Raw genomic sequence first — 25,616 nt, forward strand, 5'->3', positions numbered from 1 at the left:
ATCAGAGATAGCTGGCTAGCATATTCTCTACATGTAAAGTTTGTATACACATTTGTGTGCTTATGTACATGTAAATCTACAACAAGCCAAAAGTATAAATTAAAGGGCTTGTTTTTAAAATTATTGTAACTTAACTTCATAATAGATCTGCTCCAAAGTGCCCAGAAACTGCTTTCTGTACTCAGTTACGGCTGTGAATTTGGAGAAAATGTATTATATTACTATGCATGCATAATAAAGAGGTTTATTTCCTTATGTAAATCTCAGTACAGTCTTAACTAAAAGCACTCACAACTACATTATAACATACCTGATTGATTAACATGTAAAGACAGGCATTTTTTATTTTAACAATTCTTAGTTTAATTTAGTAATATACAGAATGAGAGCAAGAATAATTGCTGCACCGCCTGCTAGAAACATTTTGTAAAGCTAATGAAGTCTTACCAATATGCTTACTCACAGTAATATTGTGTTATTATGTATTTGTAAAGTGCTGGGTAAAGGCTTCCAGTTTATATTGCTGTGTATAATGATTAGATTTAGTTCTACCTATTAACTCTCCATTAACGATGTACTCTTGCTAAACACTGTGTAGCTCAAAATATCCTAAATGTCGGAGGAGCGGCTGTTTATGGTGGCACAGTTAGAGATGGGAATCAACAGGTGAGTTGTGGATGTGTTGCCAGGCGTATGCAGCTATACTAACAACTGTATAGCCTCAGCTATAGGAATCCTGCCATGCAGGCCTGGGTTCAGATTTGCATCCGAATGTTTCCATTGCCACTGTGCTGCTACTGCACCAACCCCAACTCTGGCATCTCCTTGGGAAACCACTGCTGCAAAGCTCGCCTCTGAGTTTTGGCCTCCTTTCCTGCCTCCAGCCCTGCGACCCTGCTTTGCTCTCTGGGGACATGAGGAAAGTGCCTCCCACCTAGCCAGGATTGCACCTGAATTGCCACTGAAYGCTTGCAGCGTCCAAGTGCCCTGGAGACACCAGCTGGTGTTGCAGCACTGTGCTTAGCTCCCTGCGGTGATGAGCAGGGGGAAGGCTCGTACCCCATGGCCCTGCGAAGCGCAGGTGCCAGGAGCGGGGACCCCTCGCCGGCTGGCTCCATCCTGGGGCTYGGCCGTGACCAGCTCAACCCACGAGCTGCCTTGGTGCCAAACCCTGAAAACCTCCCCTGCGGCTGGGAAGCACCACAGGGTCCTGCAGTGCAGGCACAGCTCTGGGGGAAAGCTATTGAAGTCCAGCAGGATTTTTATAATGGTGGGGTGACCCACAGAGCAYGTTAGCAGCAGCTGTGAAAACCCCATCTGGGCCTTAGCTGCACTTTCAGAGGCCTAAATCCATCAGGACAGGTGACCATCAGGAGCCCAAATATCCTGAAGGTGAAATGGTAGTGACTTTCAAAAAACAGGACATAAGTGCTTTCAAAATTCAATCTTTTGTGTATAGGCATGTGTTACTGCCAGATTTATTTTATGCTAAAAATCACTCAGCTTTGGGAGCACAGGGATACTTTAAATCTCATTTGAGAGCGTTTATCTTTGGAAGACTGAGGGTAATAGTCACATCCTCTGCTAGTGTAAATTCCTTCAGCTCTGGAAATCTGCACAGCTCTGACTTGTGCAGGAGCTGAGGTTAAGGTTGCTTCCAGTGTGTTGTCAGAAGCCTATGTTTCATCACCATCGACATTCTTGCTGTCTGTACTGGCTATTAAAAAAAAAAAGTACAAAGCTTCTGGTTTCTCCTTCCAAATAACATATCCCTATTGTAGAACTAAAAATTCCTGGGAAAAGGACTGTTGGTGTTCCAGCTTCCAGCAGAAGCATAACCCAGCCTATCTCACTGGTATTGCTGGGCCCTCTCAAAGAGCGCTCTCCAATATTAGAAATCAAATATTGGCTAATACCACTATTATTTATGCTGATATTTAGAAAAGTGTCTATTCATCGATCCAGCACTCGCAATGAAAAAATCAATTATGAAACTTATGTATAAATGATGTGCTCCACCTCATCCTCTTGGCCATTCAATAATTAAATAGGAAGAGTGTTTCCTGTAATGTCCTTTCCTCTGGCTCAGCCTCCTGCCCTGCCCCATGCTGGAAAGCCCAAGAACAGGGATAGGCCTCGCATGTGGATGTTACTCCTCTAAGGGGAACTTGTCGTTTGCTGTCTTTGTGCAACATCTCTATTTTTTTCCCCCTGGCTTCTGCCCTTCTTAGATAAAATTTAGCAAGAAGGGAAGAATTAATTCCTGTAAAAGAATTAAGTGCATGGCTCARCATCGTGCAAAATGGACACGTTGGGAAATGCATGGTGCAAGCATCCTTTTCATGTAGAAATATGGTAGTTGATTTACTGCCCCTTTCCTGCGAAAATGCCTCCTAGAAAAATGGATTTTGCTCTTCTGTCTCTTTCCATTGTGCTAGGAAAATGCTCTACAGTTGCTCCAAGAGCAGACTCATAATTGGATCTAGATGGCAGCATGTTGTATTTCTGAATGTGTAAATGGGATGTCATGGCTGAGAAATGCAAAACTGTCAACCGTCCATTTACTAATACCAAGTAGCTCCATGCTAGGCTGACCACAGAAATACCTCTCGCAATTTCAAGTGTTTAATATATTTCACATCCTGACAGCCTCCTATTACAGATTACAGACTTTCCTTGTACCTTATGAGCCAGAGCCCTATTCACTGATAATGAATCCCCGAACGCTGGGGCCCTTCGCGCAGCTGCTTGTGCGGGAACACAAAAAGGAAGCGGGAAGTGAGATTTCTGTGTTGACAAAGCACTGATTTTAATAATGACAAATTTTTCTCTAGAATTCAGCACTATTCATATTCATGACCCTTCTGCTATTGAAGCAGGTCATTTATATGCCTGAAAATCGTTCTTTTACTTTTACTCTATTTCCACTCTGCACACTTTTATTTTTAGCATTCTTGAGAGGATAATCAAATATTTTTCCAAACATGATATCTAAAGAAAGCAAGGAAGGCAGTATTTGGGAAGAAATTCTTGTCTTTGAAGGGGAAACAGATTTTGACCAGTATTTTATTTCCCATGCCCATATTCATTAGCCATTGTGAATCAATGGTAGTATAAGACTTTGGGAGAGCTATATAGATGTCATAGTGTATCTATGTTGTTTTAACATTCCCTATTCAAAAAGGAAAATTGTTTCTCATTTACCTAGGAAAGTTTTCTACTTTTTCATTATTTACTTGGTATGATTAAATGAATTCTTTATTATCAACACACAACTCCTGTGCCTTCCTCTTTTCCCTATGAGAATAAAATATCAATGTTTGGTTTTTATTTTCTAATATCTACTTAATCCTCACTTTTTAAACAAAGGCTAAATCATGACCACACTTCAATAAAGCAACTGTTTCCTAGGTTGTATGCATATTTGATACCCTTGAAGCCTGTGGTCCTAGATGAAGAAAGTTAGTTAGGAGATTCCCCTCCATTAATTTTATATATATATACATGTATATGTTTTCTTGTATAACCTGCAATTTAAAAATGTTTACAACTTATTTTAAGACATGCTATCAGAGCCTCCAAAAGATGACTGCTGCTGTTGATGACCTTATAAAATCAGTGTATAGCTGCATCTGGAAAAAGTGAATGGATTTTTATTTTTACATCTGTTCATTTGTCACACTTGTACAATGATGGTCAGTACATCTAATTATGGCCGAATTTTAAAGAGTTCTGTGCAAATGCAATGTTACCACCTACATCTGTGGGTACTATGAAGTCTTTCCAAAAGTCTAGAGCAATTCAATCCTCCTGCTATAAAAAAATATTTACACTTCCAGGGGAAACTTATGATACAGGATTTTTCTTTATCTGTTTTCTCACTAAAAATACTTCCTTAGGATATAAACTCCTTAAAGAAAAACTCTTCAGTTTAGACTTGAGAACAAACCCAACTTCTAATTATGCAAATGCACCAGATGAAAGGATTTGGGTACCATTGTCTCAGGTCAGATTTGTATACCAACAGTTTCTGACAAATGATAGAAGTATTATCAAAGAAGCAGCCTTGAAGTCTCCAGTTGCTCTGGACTTCAGATTTCAAAGACAATCAAAGGAGCCTGTATATGAAGATAGCTATCAATAACGCATTTCACTGACAGCATGCATTGCACACTCTAACTTCTATCAAGCAACAAAAAATACTGATCAAGGCTGTCAACTTCCTTAGTCATAATCCTCTGCAAATAAAAATCAGTACACCTCCAATTACTCATACCARTTAATAATTTGGGTGTTCCTTGTCATCAGTTTGATACTGAATTATATCCTACCCTCATTGCCCAACTATAGTAAACTGAAGTTCTGTCTACTAGTGCACTAAAATAACAATAGCTCTCCTTTAATTTTCTTCATGATATTGTACTGATCGTGCAGACTCTGCAGCAGGAGGGTCTGCCTGGGCTGGTGGGCAAGTGATGCCTCTGGCCATCCCTCCACAGCCTCCTGCAGCACCTCTGGAGGGGTGCACCGCAGGCAGCACCTGTGCAGGGTTGCAAGCCTTGTATTTATCACAGCTTAGGAAAACTGCAACATAATTCTAAATAATGTTGTGCCTGTTCTGTGTATATGTGTAAAGTAATTCTGGGTTTGGCTCTGCGGGAATGAAATAATGGCAGCACTGCCATTGGCAGCGCTCCTCAGATCTGAGAAGGACCAGATACACTCCTCAGAAGAGGAGTGCTGGGCACTTGGCAGGAAACTTCATGATTGTCTCCCCTTGAGGACCACTACTGATGGTGCAGCAGGCCCCCCCGGGCCACTACCTACTTTGCCCAGGTGGGAAGTCAGCTCTGCCATGTGCTGCAGCTGATGGCATCCAGCAGCACCTACTCCTATTTCTTAATTTTCATTACCCAGCGAAAGGGACTGTGCACAGCCAGGTATGTCACGCAGACTGTGCTGCAATATGAAACAGCTATGGAGGACAAGGAGTTGCTGTGTGACACTAAAAACCCACTGGTTAAAAGCAATAGCTGGACTGGATACAGATGAAAATACTGAGCTTGGCTTTACACCCTGTGTATGGGGAGACAACAGATGATATTCCAGTGCCCAGCCTCAAGCTGTGACTTTGGACCAGCCTTGTGGGCAGCCTGCAGGCTTGCTTTTTTCTGCCTTCACTAAACTTTCCCCCAGGTTTGGCAYTATTTCCAGGGAAGGGTCAGCTTTGCCCTCTATTTGTGTATGGTTGTTCCTAAATGCCTGATATCTAATTAAGTAATGACATGTTTTCRTAGTGTACAGATATTGCAGATAACCCAGGAGGGACTGGTGTTTAGTGCAGATTAAATATCTTTGCAGCAGAAGTAATTACTTTTCTAGAATTTCCAAAGTATCTTAAGGGGCCTCTTACTTGGGTGAGTGCAAAATAGTCATAGAAAATTTCTTCCTGTTTGACTTCTAGTTTAATGSAAGCAAACAGCTCTTTCAGTACTTTGCTTCAAACATCATATTTAGGTTTTTAATGTTAAACCTCAGTTATGTAGATCCCAGGAGATATGATGATATATAATTAAGAAAGTGTTTGCTCTCCATGTAATACCTGTGTGGTTGCAATTCCTGGACAAGAACAAAAGACAGTGCTGTTCAAGAATGTGAAAACAGCTAGATAGCGTTCAACTAGGGGCACCAGCAGCAGCCAAGCTGCCAAATAACTAATACAGTGGTAATAAATATTCATGGCCACTGTATCTGAGCAAAGCAGCGCCTGCAGGCTTATCAATGTACCTGGCTGTATAGTCTCTTTAGGTATGTGCAGTGGGTCACCCCAGAGCACTCCTTCAAATTTCTCTCAGCTGCAGTGATCTAGGGTTAAGGGTTTTTTTTTGTCATCCTACACCCTGGATATGGCCCTGACTATGCAATTTCTAGGGAAGGCAATATTTCTGTGCAGGAGGAAACAAATTCTGAAATAAATTTGGAAATTCTTAAGGATGGCAGCTGCCCACCTTCAGGAAGCAAGGATTTGCTTTAACTAGCACTGAAGGGGCTTGGTGTTGCTCAGGGGCTGTTATGTTTAGCACCTGGCAGTTTTAATACTGCAAGAGGAAGCTCAGTATTTCCCAGGTCACAGCCCAACTACAGCATGTTACGGGGCAAGTGGTCCTGCTAACTTCAGTAGGACCATAGTAAGTTCAGTAGCAGCCCATGCTAGTACTTTCTTTGACTAGTTCTTCAGTCATTTTTTTCCTCTCCATTTACCCTTCCCTTTAATGAGTTCAACATCATCCTCCAGGCTGGCTGAACTTCGGGAGAAATGTGGTCATGTATCTACTAATGGCAAATAACGGTCAAAGTGATCATTAGTTTGGATAAGCATCCATAAATGTGACTTTCTCTGTTTTTCCTGAGACAGATGTGCTAAATAAGATCTGACTCAATTCATTGCTTCATTCAAAACACAATTAATGTCTATTATCATTAATGTGGCACTTCATAGTCTCCAGGTAGAGGAAGCTAAAATCTCTCAGAACAATACTGACATTCTCTATGAAAATTATTGCACAAGACCCAGCATACCACATAAATAGTTGGAGAACAGCTATAAATCACCTCCTTTAAACTAAGGCCTCATACAAACACTGATTAAGTATTTTCACCAGGATACTTTCTTTCAAACTGCAAAGAAAGAAATGCCAGGCAAGCTGATGTAAATTGGAGATCCAGGAGACTTATCATTTGTTTTCATAACTCTTCCAGTGTCGTGTTGCTATTCTTGCAGTTTTATGAAGAGCTGACTACTCTGTTATGGAGCATTCATAAATGATGATTAATTAATCCATTTTGGTGGCGTATTCTGAGCAAACAAACCTCTGTTAATTTAATTCTCCACTCCTGATTTCAGAGGGAAAAAAAAGTATTTTCAGTTCACTAGAGGATATAATATTCTCAAAACAGCCACTTTCCAATTAATTTTGAATGGCGAGCATAGCAAGGAAATTTTGTTCTTGTCCATTTACTTCTATTAAGGATTCATTTTCAATAATCAGAATTCTGAGTCAGCTCATTTTTACCTTACAGGTTTGTTCCTGACACTTTAATAAATTATTGTATGGTGTGTGCTTGAAGGTAACAGATTCTTTTTCTTTTTACCCAGTAACCCTCTTGTTGACACAGTCATTCATTACTATTTCTGCCATCACTAACTTGCTGGGAAGTAATACTGATAAAGTATCATAATACATGGTGTAGAGTATCAACTTGCATAAAGAAGGAAAATGCCATGAAAGAAAGAGGACAGAAAGAAGGATCGTGCATTATCCTTGAAACATTTTCTTCATGCTCAGAGTTACAAGTTAATTAGCTGCTAAATATGCTGCTGCTGAAGGCTTGAGTTTCCACAGGATAATGTTTTCCTATACTACCTCTCTTCAGCTGGGGTGGCCATGTGGGATGAAGAAAAAAGAATGATTTAAAGAAAAAAGTTTCAAAAGCCTGAGCAAGTATGAAATGGATTTGATCATACACCTGGAGCTGGATGATAAAAGTGGCTTCAACTTTTATGTTTGTATTATAATTTCTATCATGTTATCAGTGCTTACAGGACTTGTTACAAAAGGAAGTATCTTTGGTGGGGAAGAGGTGATTGTGCTGTAGATATATTTCTATTGAAAGATAGCACACTACAAAGGAACCTGCATGTTGCTTGTACTGAACCTCAATACGTGCTGTGGCAGGAAGAAAACCAAAAGTGGTGTTTACAGTGTCAGATGTGCAGAGCATATACATTTTTTCTGAATAAAGAAGAGATATCACTATCAGTCTCYTCCTCTGGCAAAAGTTACTGGCTGCCTCCTGCAGTTACTGCTGGGACTGCTGTCTTGAGCAGGCAGCTCTGGCCAGGATGCCCCCAGTATGGTAACTTCATGGTCCTCTCTGCAAGGTCAAGGGTCTGGTCACATGCTTGTACTTCACTGTATCATTCACTCACATGGGAAAGCATCTTTACGTTGTCTGTGCAGGACAACGGGCMCTTCCTTAAAGGAGAATAAGGCCCTAATTTTTTTAATTTAACTTGTATTTCTGACCATTAAAACAAAAATAAGTTGGTGAAATTCTGATATAGCTGGTTAATAATAAAGCTCCCTTTTACTTTGGTAGAATTAATATATGTCACCTCTCGTGTCCGAGAGCAACACACCTCTCCCTATATGCAGCAGCTGGCTAATTATGGCCCAACAAATATTGACCTTTTTGTCTGGTGGAAGGTTGCTTGCTTGCTTTCTCCTTTTCCTGAAATATGCTGAGATGCTGTATTCACAAGGCCCTTATTAGAACTGCATTATGAATTACTTTTGGATTGCAGTTTTTCCTACAATGCCCAAGGTTATTTTTATTCTTTCTACAGCTATGCTCAGAGAAACAAAGCAAATAAAAAGAAAAGTATTATTAACACAAGATGTTTCGCAATAACACTCCCAAATCTCTTGCGGAAAGCATAAATTAACCCCTCTCTGCATTTACTTTTAATATTCTGAAGCAATAACATGTGATTCTCATCTCTTTTTGTGATGAGTGAGAGTAGGAAACGCAAAGAACAAAATGTTCCAAGTAGGCACATGTGGGACACACAGCATCTAGGTCTGACAGACTGGCAATGAACAATAACCATTTAGTTGCAGTGAGATTTTAAAAATGCAAATGCTTTTAAGTGGCCTTGAAAATTAAAAGCATACCATGACACTTACAAAGAATTTGCCTCTCTCTGCAATGTGTGATCACATTTTGTTTGAAGTTAGAATAATGATGTACTTTATTCCGGACTGGCTGTAGCTCCTTCTGAGCTGAGTTCCAAGTTACCTTTCAATCACAAGCCTGATCTCCCTCTCCACAACTAAATTCCCAGAAAAGAAACTAATCTTCCTGAAATTCACATGCCACCTTTCTTCTCGGGTTAAAGCTTCTTAGGGATGTTTGACTGAAGTAGGAAGAGGAGTTTAAAATTAGTGTTTGTTTTCCTTTTTTCTGCTACCTTTTTTAAAAAAAAAAAAAAAAAAAAAACCCTTAAATGCCATTAGCTGCACATATGACTTATTTTTCTGGCTTTGTTGAGGACAAGCCTTTCTGCACAAGGTATGAGTGTGTCTATAGACACTTTGTAGTGATGCAGGTGTTTGGAAAATGCGGTGGCCTGTGCAAGTCCTTCATGGAAGGAGGCAGTGGAAGGCTGAATAAAATGCTTTGCCAGAACAAGTAAAAGGAACAGTTAGCTCAGCCAAATTCACGCGCGCAACAAGGTGAAAAAGCAAGGAAGAATAGGAAGAGAAAAGTGATCTCATGAATGAAGTCACTGGATGTAATGAACTGCCTGCTGCTTGGTGGAGATCTGGTTAACCGCTTCTTGAGGGATATCTGACCTTCGTGGTTCAGGCTACAGAAAATCTTAATTCATCACATCCAGTTGTGATCAGGACAGGGATAGGAATGTCTTGAGATGGTGGGTTCCCACACTGTTTCCACTTTTTGAATTTAGCCGAAGGTTGGGTCACACTTTGCCAGAAACTTTGTCCTTGCGCACACAGCAAGGTGTGCACTTATTTCTGTTTCAAAGTTAAGCTCATGCTGGCTCTCAAGGGGAACTCGTGGCTGTGACCCTGAAACGTGGCTAGAGCTGAGCAGAAAACAGAAGGGAGAGTGGAGGCAGGAAGGGTTAGCTGTCAGGTCTTGGAGATGAACAGATAACAAGGTGATGCCAACTGCACCAGGCTGTGGCAAGTAAATCCAATTAACTGACTAATAAACTGAACAAATGGGTTTTTATGGGTCTTTTCAAAACCTGGTATGCTTGTTTTTGCTTTAGTGTTTGATCTGAGGTGCCTTTTGTGTTGTCACTTGCTGGCTTAATAAAAAGCTCTCTGGCTTAAAGACTTTTTTTTTTTTTAGGAGAAATGACTCTCCTGCTCTTGTTTGTAAGGGTGATAATATTTAAGGCTGTATTTAATAGCTTATCTTGCTTGTTAAACATTTATGATGGTTCTTTATCGTCTGTGAACCAGGGGAGTAAAGGAGGCAAACTAGAAAACAGATTCTGGAAGACCTTGAGGATACTGAAGATGTGATATATAGAACAGTCTGTAAGAGTATGCTTTAAATATGTCAGAGCATTTCTCAGGAGACTGAATGTAGGGCAATGGTCAGGGAACATGGAGTGAACCCACTTATTTTTGAGCCTGACATACGGACGTAGAAAATCTATAGAAAATTTAAACTCTCCAAGGGAGCTCCCTAAATTGCCTCGTGAGAAACCTATTTTTTGCTTTTAAAAGTATTTTAGTTTAGGAACTGTATGTTATGAAGATTTTTTAACTAAAACTTTTTAATTTATGATTTTTACTATAAATGCTTTACCTTTTTAAGCAAAGAAATGGATTTGCTCTGCTCATCCCGTTTCTCCACTCCACCTCATGCTCTTGTTTTTATTCATAATAGCAGATGATAGATGTGACCATAATACTTAGACCATAATACTTAGTAAATGTATTACTCTGTGACTGGCACATCACAGCTTTCATAGCAAAGCTCTTTCAAAAGGAAGAAGGTATCGTACTGCAGATGGATTTTAATGCCAGTTAACATGTCTTCTCTCTGTACCAAGCATGTCAAAGACCACAGAAGCATGTGTAAAGTTGGTTGCAGTTTGAAGGCAAGTGATAAAAAGACAGAAAAGCAGTATGGCCCAGTGCTGGTGACAGGAGCAAAGAGGAAGAAGAATTCCCCCAATACATCATGGGAATGGGTAGTTATTCTAGAGGGAGATTAAGCGAAGTGAATAACRAGAAGCAGAATAAAAAGAAATGCTGACTGAAAGGGACTGAAATGTTGAACTTGTGGAAATGAAATCTGCCTTAAATTTTTTTTATGTTTACACAACCTGATGAAGTAAGAAAAGTACCTCAAAACACTCTAAAAAGGCTTTGAAGAATTAGCAAGTTTTAGGAAGAGAGAAAAGAAAGTCACAGTTTAAAATATTTTTTTAAAAAAGTAAAATAATTAAATGGTGTTTTAAGTTTTTCTGCTGAAGCAGTGGAACTCCGGATACTTGCTGAAAACTTCAGAATTTTTTTCTCAAGGGATCAGGTTCCTACAGTGCTGTTCAGGGCCAAATGATTTTCTGTCATGTTTATGTAACTGTGTAGCACTAGGTTCAAAGATTCTAAGGCCATGATATTCCTCTAGTCTGATTTAAAAAAAAAACAAAAACAAAACAAAAAAACCCTTAGACTAAAATAAGTGTTACCTAATGGTTCTGAAATCCTTTCGCTTCTGCCGGTGAGCTTGTTTTTTGAACCTGCTAATGCAGGCTGCTGCTGCAGCCGGTACAGCATACACCGAGCCCAGGCTTTTGATTCCCTTTACGTCTTTGTAAGAGACAAAGGATGAGAAAGACCAGAAGTGCCAAAGCTTTCATTTTCTGGGAAGAAAACTGCCAGCCTGTATATGAATGTGCAGGGGTGGCTAACTTTTTTGATGGTAAACTTCTGGCTTGAAGATATGTTTTGAGTAGCAATGTACCTATTGTTTTAAAATCTAACTAGAATGAATATAGAAATACTTGCTGTCACAGCACAGTGACAAGAATTTGATTTCTTGGTTTTGAAAAATTATTACTAATCAAAAATTAGACAAGACACACAGTTTTGTAAATTTCTTTTTCTGCATATTTTCTGACTGATAGAAGTTTTAGTTATCTTCTTTTCCTCTTCCCTTGTGTCTTTCTATTGATTGCAATTGTTAGACTTTATTTCACACTGCTTTATTTTCACCACTCATGTGGAAGTGCTGATGCTATGCTTTTTAGTTCTATCCTAACTAGGATAATGTGAATAACTGATTTTTGAGGCTGTCAACCTGTAAAGTAAGTAACATTGATCATAATAACATAACAGTGATTAAACAGCTATCTTTTGTCCGGCAAGGGAGAAGAAAATATTTCAGTTGAATGTTTTATTGCTTTTTTTTTTTTTGCATTAGAAGCTAAAATAAAACTCCAACAGTCAGCGTAACATCTAATTTTCAATGCCAAACTTCATATGCATTTCCTATTTGTAAATACATCAGAAGCTTCTTGTTAATATTCTAAGCCTTCAAATGAACGTAATCTTTTTGAAAGGAGCTAGATTGATAACTTTTGAAAAAGTCCCCCTATTCGGGTTTAATTCAAACCCTGTTTGTTCACTGAGACCTTTCCCACTAACTTTGCTTTGAGGTCTGTGTGCAAAGACTAGGTAGCCCAAACTTGAGGCTCAAACACCCTTCAGCATTAGCCGGGCCCTGGGAAGGTCTGCCTGGGAGTTCTTGCCACCCACATTAAAACTCAAAGGAAAGCTGGTTTGATTTGTCTGTCGGGCTGGAATTTATCCCTCCTTTGCATGCCTCTAAATTGTCTCTGCCAGACATGACTCATCCTTAGAATTCATCAATTAGAGAGTGAAAATATCTGTATGAACCACTGAGCATTCAGTACAAGCTATTTAAAAAAWAWAAATAAAAAAATTGGGAGGTCCCCTTGACAATCTGTGTACAAACTCTTTATCCTAATGCKGTGTCACTTGGATGCTTCTAATTTAAGCATCTGGTATTTCTTTATGAAAGTGCAAACACTTTTAGTACATGAGCTTAATATATATTTATTATGCAATTGTTGGAGTTATCTCCTTCCTGAGTAATGGACAGGTTTTCAATAAACCCCTTGCTGCTTTTCTTTGCAATACATATAAATTTTTTTAAAAGTGAACTTGACAAGGTTCAGGAGGTCAAAAAAAGAGAATTTGCGAGGAGCCTTGGAAGTGGTGTTTTCAAAGCTAGGAAAGSGGAGCAGCTATCCAGTTCTGGTCCTTTTCAGGATTTAGTATCAAGTTCTTCATCTCATGCAAACGTCATTGTCCATCCCTCAAGGCCACTTCACAAACTTCTCGCATGTGAAATATGTGGAATACATAGTCACAGAAGAAATCACGTTCAAGTCAATTTAGGTTACTGMTCACCATTATCATTAAGGTTATCACAATCTGGCCCTAAATTAGTTATAAATTCTTGSTATCTGATACAATATTCCTATTCAGTAAATTTACTACCCTACACTTGATCATTCTTGGAATGTTCTTTAGAAATCAAACTGAAAAGTTATTTAATCAAAACTGGATTAGTTATGTTGCATTCTTACTTGCACTTGTTTGGGGGGTGGGGGGTGAAATAGATTTTAACTGGATGCTGTAATAGCCTTAAAGCAGGGAGTCCTCTGCTTTATCCCTTATAACCTAGGTTCATTGCTGACTCCCTGAAATTCTGTTAAAAACACAACTATAAAACAAGTCACTGCTTTGTGCCTGGAAAGCCTGGTCTTCTACCTTATCCAAGCCAGTTACTTTCCTGAAGTGGGGTTGTAATGCAGATGCTGTGCCCACGCAGTGAGCAGGACCACAGCCTTTCGCTTGTTCTTAACCCCTCCGGGGACTGCTGCAGGCTCAGTTAGACATGATTGGTGATCCGTTCAAGGTACAGGTGTCAATGAAGAGAAATTATTATATCAATGGTTACGGAATTGAAAGCATGCAGTGCTCCAGAGATTAATAGTGGAAGTTATTTTTGATGTTTCCTTTGTTCTGTTGTTTTGGGGTTGCTATTCAGGCTAAGCTTAATTCATTCACTTATCATGCATCCACGTCTCTCCAGATTAACATATACTGCAACTTGTTCAGGGGCTTTTAGGTTTCTGTTTCTTTATTCCCGACATAGTGAGGTAGAAGGCCAGAAATATCTGACTTCTAGTTTATTTTTAGACAGCTAAATAGCTGTAATCCACAGCAAAATGTACTATAGTGCTGACTTTAATTAAGCCACTTTAATAATTACTAAAATCTAAAATAGTTTGAAAAAGACTGTTTAAAATGGGGAAAAACCCCTGCAGTAAATCTATTTACGAGGGAATAAGGCATGACTTTTCACTTCTGGAAGCCTTGCCTCAAAATAAGCATAGACATAAACTGAAGTATTTTCAGCTGTACTCTTGTCTTCTCTAGCCACTGAATATATGTGGTACAGCAATACCAATTAGTGTAAAGGGACTCTTGCTGGACTAGTAAGGTGAAGTAAGGAAGCCGGTGGGTCTGTGCTGGATGGGGAAAGGAAGGAGGGGAGAAACTGTATGGTACCTACCTGCATTTGTTTAGCTGGTGCTATTAGCCTACTTTTTATAAGTAATAGGTTCACCTATGTGTCACTATGGCACAATGAAAGAGTGACAGAAGTTTTATAGCTTTAGCTGTTGTTACAGCTTCCATCATCTCCAGGCAGCAGCAGCAGCCAGAGATGCTTTAGGAGGATGATGCTTTGGGTGTAGGTGTGTGTAATGAAGTACGAAATGCCCTTAGTTGTTGCCTCCAAAAGAGCAGCCAGGAGCAAAGCTGCACTGGTGTTATATGTGCGTGATCAGATGCCAGGGCCCAAAAGGGAACTTGGAAACAGTTACTTGAAGATATTAATGTAATCATTAACTTTTTAGGTAGTCCTCTTGCCTCTTCATTTTAATTTGCCTTTAGTTTGTACAAGCTTCCTCCATACTTAAATACATGCTTGATACTTTATTCAAGCATAAGGCCATTCAAATGAAAATTAGGCCTTACTCTCAAAACCTCTGAAAAAAGCAGCAGATATCTGAGCTTCTGACTGTCAGAAGGAATGCTGTGTTCACCCCGTCCAGAACTTAAAATAGATGTTTTGGGAAGATGTAACTAAATTGCACAGCTCATGTTTTTCTTTTTTCTTTTTGGTTTACAAAGGACATTAGCAATAACTCATAGGTTTATTTGTTTTTGTAAGGACTGCTTCTAGATTTTTTTTTTAAGCATCTAAAACCAAAATGCTGTTATAAGTCACATCTAACTTGGAAGGGTAGCCCAGCTATTGTCTTAGACCCATCTACAAAAAAAACCCAATGTAACAATTGGTAAAAGCTGGGGAAAAAAAACCCTCAAAACCCGCACAAAGCCGCAATGATGAGAGATGAACTTGACCAGAAAGCCTCTCGCAGCACCTAACCTTGCTGATGATGGGGAAAGCATCCATGACGGCAGAGGTGGCGGTCCCTGAAGCAACCACCTGCTGGAGCTGGGAGATGGACGCTATGGATCCAGACTCTTTTTGCTCCCGTGTTTTCCAGAATGGGCCAGGATGGTGAATGACCAAGCACAGCAGGGCCAGTGATTAGCTCTGTGAGGAGATTTCTAACCCAAGGCCTTTCTTGGACTCCGGAATATGATTTTTTTTATCATAGTCACACACACAATTTGTAGATGTCATGGTAGCCTGGCAGAGCTATGAAAGTACGTATACGTTCACTTTCTTTCAGCAAGCAGAAATAGTTTGTCCCATCTTTGCACTGCAGGAGAGCACATTTGTCCTGCAGCAGGGCTCGCTTCCCCCTGCCACATGCACAGCACTTGCACGCGTGCTAATTGCAGTTGCACACATGGGCTGAGACCAGACCCCAGCAAGGAAGGCACGCATGCAACCCAGTGACAGTAAAATTGATAGGAGCTACGCTACTTCAGCAAGTCTCCTCCAAGGAAAAGGTCTGGGCTGTTGTTTTAACAGAGTAAAAGAAAAATATATATATTTTAAATGTCAGTGGTTATATGCCATACAAAAATAAACAATGGAACAGACAATTCCTTTCCTGCAAAACCTGATATAGGATAACTGCAATGATACATAAACCAGCCTACATGGAAGAGTGGGGGGTGGCTATGTGTTCTAGTTAAGATTTTATTTTATGGAAATGGCTTCTATTCATGAGTTACATTAGGCATCTCACTCAGTGTGACTCAACAAAAATGGAATATTTTTATAATTATGGTTTTGAAAAGCCTTTCCACTCCACATAGTTGCTATTTCTATAATCCATTTGGAGAGCACACATTGGTTTATGCTGTACTGTTCTTCATAAACTCCCAAAACTGCATAAATCGATATCCAAATACTAGGAAGGTTCATTAATGAGCTCAATTGTGTGAAAGACTTCTAGGCTATACACTGGGAAGCCTATCATTGCTGTTCCAGTACGTGCTGCTGCCAGTTGGGCTACACATCGCATTCAAAGCATATTTCTTATTCAACTGAATTTGCAGTTGAGCAGTGGAATAGGCACTGTATCGATACCTTTCAGAAGATGCTAGGGACTTCAGGATCCACACACCAGTTCTGAATAAAGAACCCCCAAGTCTCCACACCTTCCCTTACTGTAAGTAAGAGGGATCTCTCTGGTTGTTCCTCTGTGAGATGCTGGCACAGCAGAATACCAAACTCCAAAATAAAAGGGGTGGGGGTACATGCACATAGATGACTTTGTTTCCTACCTGTTCTGAAATGAGACTGGATTCTGCTTTCACTCTTGCCAGTCAGTGCACAGAGGGTATGGTACCAACCTGACTTGAATGATGGTAAGGTTTTGTGGTATATCTTACTTCAGCTCACACATGATTAAATTATATTTCTTCCTGTCTGAGTAAGCACTATATTGGAACAGATTCCTGCTTAGCTCAGAGTTAGGGGAATGCATGTCAGTATTTCTGTTGTGTGGCTCAGCTCAGTAGAATATCAGTTTTGAGGAGGGAAGATAGAAAATTCAAAGAAGTAGAGAGGGGAAAAAATCAAGCATTAACAGTATAGATATAAAACTGTTTTTTTCAAATCCTACACAATAATACATATTACACTTTCAAGTTATTAGAACATAGCTTGGTCAAAACAAGTGCCTACACTGAAGATCACTGAAGAAAACCTCCCCAGCCCTCCCTCCCTCTTTTTCTGTTTTTGAAAACAGTCCTTTAGCTCTGTCATGGTCATCACAGATGTGTAATTGAATCCAGAATACTTTGCATGCCATTGCATATTGTCTTCACAGGGAAAGTACCATCTCTGCTGCATCACTCCTGAAACCTTATTATCAGTACATGACAGACTATAGCACTGCTTCTCTTGCATCTTCTGTGTGTTTGTGCTGCATGGCTAGCTGGCGTATAGCTGGGCAGCCAGGGCGCCTGGCTCTGTCACCCGCAGCACTGCCCTTGGGGTGAGGGGCTGCTCTGGAGAGGGGTTTGGCCTTTCCCCGGGGGAAGGCAGCGGATGGGCCTGTGGGACGCTTCCAATTCACAAAGTGAATTCACAAAGTGCCCTTCACCATAGCACCAGCCTGTCTTTTGAAAGAACGTTTAGACGCAGTTATTGAAAACCTTCAAAGGTTATGATTTGTAATGAACTGAGCAACTGCAAACCTGTGGCTTCCTGGTTATTTGCCATCCACAAGAAAGGAAAGCCTGAGATTAGGGGGAAAAGTGAGCATGTAGGGGAGAGAAAGAAAGGGAAGTGGCCTGAGCATGCTGGAAAACTTGGGAAGGCAATGGGCAAAGTTAAGTAGATATGTAAAGTCAAATTGACCCAGGAATTAGGGATATTTTGGGTATATCTCTTAAAATGAAAAAATACTCTGCTGTAGATTGCTGAACTTCCCACCCCTGGGGAAAACTTCAGATGGTAAGTGAAAGAGGCATAGGTAATAAAGTATGATGAAGCTAAGGATAAACTCCAACAGCATCCCAAGACAGTGATGAGCCAAGTTACACTCAAGCAAGCTAGGGGAAGAAAAGCCCCTCTGCAAGACAGCTTGGGTAAACAGAGTAGGGATTTTTTTTTTTTTTTTTTTAAAACTCACAGATAGTGTCACACATATGGTATAGGAAGAAAAAAAAATCCTAACAGAGGTGTTTCATTTCTTTAAACCAACGGAATCGCTTTGGCTCAGACACTAACTTGCTCCCCAGCCAAAATTTGCACACATAAGCATCTAATTATAGGACACCAAAATCTATATTTAAATCTTTAAAAACAAGTGACCTGGATTTGAGAGCCAGTTCCAAAGGAAATTTCTTTAACTCTATAGAGAAGTCAATGAGTGCTGTAACTTAAAACCACTGAAAATTAGGCCACCTTGCAGGACACAAGGCATTTATCTTGTGAGTAGTATATCTTGTTTGTGTAGAAGAGGCAAAAGGGAGACAATGGTAAAAATGATTGGTACACATTTTTTTTCTCTCTCCTTTCTCATTGTCTATCCTTCTTCCATCTCTAGGCTGCTGTCTCCGACACTACCAGGCTATTGTTTCTTGGTAAGAGAAATATGGCTTCAAACTGTAGCAGTTGCAGTCTTGTAACTTTTCCTCCTTGTTCCTTAGCAAACACCACCACACCTACACACATGTGCCCACACATACACACACAAATATATGACAGCATGATGTCTTAGCGTGGCACAGTTCAGACTTTTATTGAGACACGAAGTCAGGGGATAGCTGTGCAAATCATCCTAAGAAAGACTGTCACTTTTAGTCAACCCATATACATGTGTGTAGATATATGTAGCTTATATCTCTACACACACATATGTATACATACATAGAGTTTCTGGTTCATGTAATCTTGACTGGGGGGAAAAAAAAGTAACCTTGAATAAAACAAAAGTGTTCTCTGGGAACTGCTTCTGATGCTGTTCTGCAAGTCCTTCTTGTGAACTACCATCTTTACCTATGTACGCTTGCTTCAACTTAGCATTCATCTAATTTCATCTTTTTTTTTTTTTTGGCTGCTTTCTGCAACTGCTAGGCAGTGCACGAGCACTAGAAGGCTATGCGCCAGTTAAGGTAATTCAACCTGGTTTTAAGAACCCACAACGGGGAAATTATATCAGCCTGAAGCACTGGAGTTTCCATTAAGTTATATTAGGAGTGACTGCAGAGCCAAGATTAGAGAAGGAGGAGAAAGGAAAAGTAGAATAAGGTCATGCAGTTTGCTCTACCCTTATTGTTTTCTTTCAGTCTAGGTTAGATGAGTCAGAGCTTCCCCTCCCTTACTGGGAGCCAACGACAGGTTGGGAAACTGTTTGAAAATGTAATGAATGCGTTTTCCAGTAACTTGTCTTATGTAGGTTAAGACAAGTTAGAAATTAGCAGAAGACGGTTTCTGCTTATTTCCTCTTAGACTGTTTGGTACCTCAGAGCAAGGGGTTTCGATTTTATTTCCTAAACAGGATCACAGAAGAAAACTCTCCTCCCCTCCCTCTTCCCTGTTATTCATCTTGTTCCAAGAATAGTAAAAGAAGGTACATACAGGATTCAGGAGAACGGTGAGGAAGAGTTCACCTCCTTGGATACTTTTGTCCAGTTCCTGAGGACCCCCAGGGTATTCCTTGTAAAAAATAGTATGAGTGAAAAGGCCACAGGTCTGTCGAGGGAGCACCTGAGAACAAAGTAACAGTGCCACTGTGACATTAACTTATTTCTGCAAATTTACATTCATCCTAATCCCTCTGGCAACTAAAAAAAAAAGAAAGAAAGAAAGAAAGAAACTCCAGCCCTTTCTGACTCTATATTCTGGTACGTTTGTTTATGGCCTCTTTTGTGCCTTCTCTGCTCTAGTTGTAAGCAAATGCAGTTGTGCAGATGTGGAGAATTCCAGATGCCAGCTGAAAAGCTGCAACGCAGATGCGTCCTGAGCYTTCATCCAGACCATTTTATTCGGCTCATACAATAATAATTAAGGGTTTGTTTGCTGGCATTTGGAAGAGGGGAGAGAGGAGGAGGGGAAAAAAAAAGTCAAACCTCTCTTCCTTTAGTAAGGTTAGTTTATTAAAAGATAAATAGTGCTTCTTGGCCATCTTCACTATCTCAGGCAATTAATCTTGCTGTTCTTGAGACACTGAACAGAATTTGTACTCAAGGCTGCAGACCCAAAAGAACTGTTGCTTCATACTTTCTTCTGTCCTGAAAGTCAAACTGAACCCCTCATTCCTGTTTGTGAAATAAGTACAGGGACTGGCAGGATACTTGCATGAGACTCTCCCAAGGTCAGTTCTGTGTCCCATCATAAATCATGAGATTATGTGCCAGAATTCAGCAAGCTGGCAGATGTGGGAAAATACACTTAGCTAAAACATCTTGTTCTTAGAGACATAATATTAGCTTTTTACAATTAAAGGGCACTGAAACAGTGAGTAAAAAAGAACTATCAGGGCTTAGGGATATTGCCTAATATATGCCTGGGTATAATTCACCTAGGGAAGGCCTTTGGTTTCCCACCAGTCAGTGTTTTTTCCTTCCTTTTCTACTCAGTTAAATCAACAAATAAAACCTGTATTTGGGAATACATTTTAATACATGTGTAAATGTACCGCTGAATTTAAGTCTATTCCAACAGTAACTGGACTCTGTGCTGTAACTTGTTATTTTTGATTAAGGCGTGCTGCTTTTGTCTCATTTGGGAGATCGAAATTTTGACTTCATATGCATAGGCAATATTCAAGTCATCTGGGGCTTTTGTATATATTCCATGACCTGGCCTCAAAAGACTTCTAACATATCTTATGCATATTTAATTTTTGCAGTTGCCTTTCACCCATCTCAGTCTCATGGTCAGCTCCATTATGCAATTTTTTTTTCCTCCAAGCTGCAGTATAGGATTGCAGCTGGCTGGTAAGGTAGGCCAAACTTTTGCACATTTTTCTGGTTGTCTTGTAGTTGAAGTGTATATGGGAGGAGATTTCTCTCTTACCCAAATACACAGCCTGAAATAGGCATGTGTCCAGTCCCTGGTTATGGGAGTTTCAGAAGTGTATCTCAGAAACAAAACTTGGCCCCAGAAAAGTGTCATGCTTGCTGGAGGAGATTACTTACACCTGTTCATCTTCCCAGTTGATGGATTTCTAATCCTTTCATGCATAAAGATGAACCAGACCTTGCAACATAGGTCTTAGGCAGTTTAATGAATTTCATAATATGTATTTATAATTAAGTTGATAATTGATTGGACTACAAGTACATTGAGTTTCTGAGCTTTACGTTTGCAGTTGCCAAAGTTTTTGTGTGGGGTGGGTTTTTTTTTTGTTTTGTTTTTTTAACTTGGCTGCGTAACAAATGCACTCTTTTGGCATCCTTACAAATCCTCCATCACAGAGACTTTTAATGATTGCTCTAAAACTTGAAGCATTTGGTTAAAAAATAGCATACTCCTGAGTCACTTAAAGTAATATTGCTATGAAGCATGGAAATGCAGTGTACCATGATGCCATTGTGGATGAAGCCCCGTCTGTACCGTGCAGGCTTCAGGTGCGGGTATTCTTCCGTGCTGGTCACATGGATGTCCCAGACTTTCTTCCAGGCCTCGTACAACTGCATGTGGACTGGGTAGACCCCTGAGTGGTGCGGAGCCACCGCGTACCCCATGTCTGTTGGTATACCATGCTCCTGTGATACAGCAAAGGGARGAATATATTTAGGAACAGAAAAAGAACGTGTAATTATTTGAAAGGCTTTTTTTCCTTCTATGTTCCTTTCCTTGTATGTAATACACACTAAATGTTAGGGATGAGGGGAGCTGGGGTTACAGCTTGATAACTTGCAGAGTGATAAATATTCTTCTTGGATTATATTGAGTTATTGTTGCATGGAATAGATTTGCCTGCCTGTTCATTACGTATTGTGTGTGTTTAAATATATGTCCTATCTTATGTCCTGATTAGTTCTTTTTAAAGGTAATCCAGGAAGCTGATACTGTTAATAAGCTATTAAACAGTATTAGAGCAATAAGCAGAAAGAAAAACTTGTTGCTCTGATATTTGTGGTTTATCCTTTCTTTACTAAAATAAGAGCAAAATTCCTTACTGCTCAATTTTTCTCCATAGCTTCTGAATCTAGTTGTGTTTTCCCACAGCATTAGGATAATAGCAAAAAAGCTGGACTTTGATAGACATATTTTCCATTTCATAAATATTTATTCAATTCATTTTCTGTGACGAAATATATGCATTCTCATGCACACAATCTATATGTTATCTTAAAAATATCTTCTGATTGAACAACGGGACGGTTATCTGCAGGCAGAAGGAATTAAGAAAAAAGCTTAAATGTGAGCCTGCTGATCTCCTATGCACGTTCCCTTTATTCCTAAAGCTCTCCTGCCTTTGTTCTGTTTCTAATCCCTCTGGTTTCCGACTTAGTGTGGGCTGTCTGAAAACCTCATCTGATGATGAGGTCTGATAACCACATCTCTAGAACGGAATATTTTTAAAAGAGTGCAAATTATTTGAAGCGTCATCTATACATGAGAAAATAAGGTAATTAGCTTCATTTCTCTGAGTAAATATTCAAAAGTACAACAAACATTTCGTCACCAGCTACTGACAGCAAACAAACAAACAAACAAACTGTATTCTGCCTTTTCTCCTTCATGCTGGGATTCGTTTCCTGCAGGCACCGCAAAGGCCTGTTTGAACTCTGCCACAAGATCTCTGTTTTCAGTGTCACTCTATGGCTTTTGCTGAATCCCTTCCTCCAATGCAGGTATGGATGGAGCTGGTTTTATTTCCTGCATCACATTGTGCTCAACGATTGCTCAGCTCAGGAGGCGCGAGTTGGTCTGCGGCTCCTTCCAAGTGGTCCTGACTAGCAAAGCCCTGGTGGCAAGCGGGCCAGGCTGCTCGGCCAAAACCCTTAACCCTTAAAAGCATCACCCCCTTTCCTGCCTTACAGCTCCCTTAAAGCACTTCCTTCTCCTGCCAAAAGAGCTGCTAACGCTTGGAACGCATTAACCATTTTCTGTTCATATATAATTGATATTCAGAGGGAAATGGCTAAAATGTGAGATCATAATTTTTCGTCCTTCCTCCTGCCCACATTATCTAATAACTGTTGATTAGTTTAATCCCAGGAGTAGCAGGTTCTGCTGGGCATCTTCAAGTACTTAACTATGCATAGACAGGCTTTTGTTTCATTGACAAAATTAAGTTAAACCTACGGGGAGCACTTATTCTTATATTGCATAATACAACCACTTAAAATTATCTGTTCCATATTAGTAAAGACCTTAGGTTACTGGCTGATCTTGAAAAAAAGAAACCCAAACCCACTCTTCTGAGAGCAAAATGCGTTTAATGCTTATTAATGTTGTCACCTACCTGAAAGGCATGAGCCAGTTTAGGGGTGAAATGATGAATAGCTGTATAACGAGAAGTGTCAAATCATTCTTTGCTCTAACTTTTCCATGAGCATGTATAAAAGAACAAATTACACTAAAAGATTTCTGAAATACCTGGGCTTTTACGAATAGGGTAGAATAGTCTGACTCTGAATAATAGTCTGAGTAGTCTATGATGCTCACACTGTCAAACATACTGTAGTATCTTGCATCTACAGACCTTCACCAAGACCTGCATAAAGTGTCTTGAGATCTAGCTAATGAACATTGCTCTGAATGATGTGTCAAAAAGTAGGTACCTGAATGAACACATGCAAAATCCCATTTATCTACCTATTATTTGCTGCTGGTATTGCCATAGCAACAGGATGGTGAAATGGAATCTACCATTCACAAATCAAAAAGGCAGCATTTGGTAAGTTCTCAATATAAAAAGCTAATTAGCCTCTGAATGCAAACTGCACACTATATGTTTCCTCGCATAAATACACATCAGTCACTCAGATACCCAATATGATTTTAGGAAGAAACAACAACTAACCATAATCAGATTTTCTTTGGCCAGTTTCATGTTCAATTTACTTGAGTAAATTAAATATCGTATGGCCTCTTTTAGCAATTTCTCTTGCTTTAGTTTTTTCGTTTTTGTTCTTGAATTTAATTTGGAATTGAGAACTAACATACTAAAGAAGGGGCATACATCTGAGTCCAGGAAGGACTTAATACAAGCTGTCAGGCAACACAGGAGATTCCAGAGTGATTTTTTTTTATATATATATTCTAATGAACAATTTGCTACAAAACTTCACCAAGTTATTTTTACATTTGAGCTTTCCATTGGTGTTTTCATTTCAAAATTTGTTCAAAAACTGTGTGTGCGTGTGTGTGTGTGTGTGTGCTTATGTAAAACTCCTGGAACTTTTTGGTGCTGAGAAGAGCAGTGTTATGTTCTCTTGCACTCCAGCTGGCATCCCAGAGCCATTAATTCTGGACAGGTTAAATTGGCTTTCCTATTTCACTTGTACATTAAGAGATTATTCCAATTGTAATTTAAATGAAAACATAAGCTGAACCTGCAGTAATGTCTGGGCTGGACATTGCACAGTAGTGCCTTTTAATTGGACATTAAAAGAGAATTACTGCTACAGCCTGGGAGATAGGGGGAAGATGATTAAAATGGTTCTTGTGGGTTTTTGGCAGAAAACTGACTAGATGATTTTATCCGTGACTGCCTTAAAATGTAAGGAAAAAATATATTTAGTAGCTGAACAAAATAGATCAATTTATAAACTAAAATATAAGCAGGTAAAACTTAAAATCAAGTAGATAGTAATCAAGAAACATATCACAGGAAAATACAGAATCACAGAATGGTTGAGGTTGGAAGGGACCTCTGGAGATCATCTAGTCCAACCCCCCTGCTCAAGCAGGGTCACCTAGAGCACGTTGCACAGGATTGCATCCAGGCGTGTTTTGAATATCTCCAGAGAAGGAGACTCCACCACCTCTCTGGGCAACCTGTTCCAGTGCTCTGTCACCCTCACAGTGAAGAAGTTTTTCCTCATGTTCAGATGGAAGCATCTGTGTTTCAGTTTGTGCCCGTTGCCTCGCGTCCTGTCGCTGGGCACCACTGAAAAGAGTCTGGYYCCATCCTCTTGACACCCTCCCTTCAGATACTTGTACACGTTGATAAGATCTCCTCTCAGCCTTCTCTTCTCCAAGCTAAACAGGCCCAGCTCTCTCAGCCTTTCCTCCTAAGAGAGATGCTCCAGTCCCCTCATCATCTTTGTAGCCTTTCGCTGGACTTGCTCCAGTAGTGCCACATCCCTCTTGTACTGGGGAGCCCAGAACTGGACGCAGTACTCCAGRTGTGGCCTCACCAGGGCTGAGTAGAGGGGGAGAATCACCTCCCTCSACCTGCTGGCAACACTCTTCCTGATGCASCCCAGGAKACCATTGGCCTTCTTGGCCACAAGGGCACATTGCTGCCTCATGCTTAACTTGGTGTCCACCAGCACTCCCAGGTCCTTCTCSVCAGAGCTGCTTTCCAGCAGGTCAACCCCCAACCTGTACTGGTGCAACCCCCAACCTGACTGGATGTCACGGGAGACAGTGTCAAAAGCCTTGCTGAAGTCTAGGTAGACAACATCCACTGCTCTCCCCTCATCTACCCAGGCAGTCATTCCATCATAGGCGGCTAACAGATTGGTTAGGCATGATTTCCCCTTGGTGAAGYCATGCTGACTACTCCTGATCACCTTCTTGTCCTCCACATGCTTGGAGATGGCCTCCAGGATGAGCTGCTCCGTCACCTTTCCAGGGATGGAGGTGAGGCTGACTGGCCTGTAGTTCCCTGGGTCCTCCTTCTTGCCCTTTTGGAAGACTGGGGTGACATTGGCTTTCTTCCAGTCTTCAGGCACCTCTCCTGTTCTCCATGACCTTTCAAAGATGATGGAGAGTGGCTTAGCAATGACATTCGCCAGCTCCCTCAGCACTCGTGGGTGCATCCYATCAGGGCCCATGGATTTGTGGGTGTC

At 40.3% G+C, this 25,616-nt stretch overlaps 1 protein-coding gene across 10 annotated transcripts in view; it reads right to left on the minus strand.

The window, feature by feature from the left end:
• The window catches only part of LOC112977285 (bifunctional heparan sulfate N-deacetylase/N-sulfotransferase 4), a 168,726-nt gene that overhangs the window by 28,516 nt on the left and 114,594 nt on the right, over positions 1–25,616 (minus strand). For all 10 annotated transcript variants that reach the window (XR_003257434.1, XR_003257433.1, XR_003257438.1 and 7 more), the window contains 2 exons: positions 21,165–21,350; positions 19,219–19,347 (listed from right to left, as the gene is read on the minus strand). Coding sequence is in view for 1 of the 10 variants with exons in the window: in XM_026089463.1 (XP_025945248.1) it covers positions 19,219–19,347; positions 21,165–21,350 (315 nt within the window). In the remaining 9 variants the exon portion in view is untranslated. The remainder of the gene's footprint in view (positions 1–19,218; positions 19,348–21,164; positions 21,351–25,616) is intronic.

This window comes from Apteryx rowi, unplaced genomic scaffold (assembly GCF_003343035.1).
Source record: "Apteryx rowi isolate R43461 unplaced genomic scaffold, aptRow1 scaffold_815, whole genome shotgun sequence".
In the NCBI taxonomy this organism is placed as follows: domain Eukaryota; kingdom Metazoa; phylum Chordata; class Aves; order Apterygiformes; family Apterygidae; genus Apteryx; species Apteryx rowi.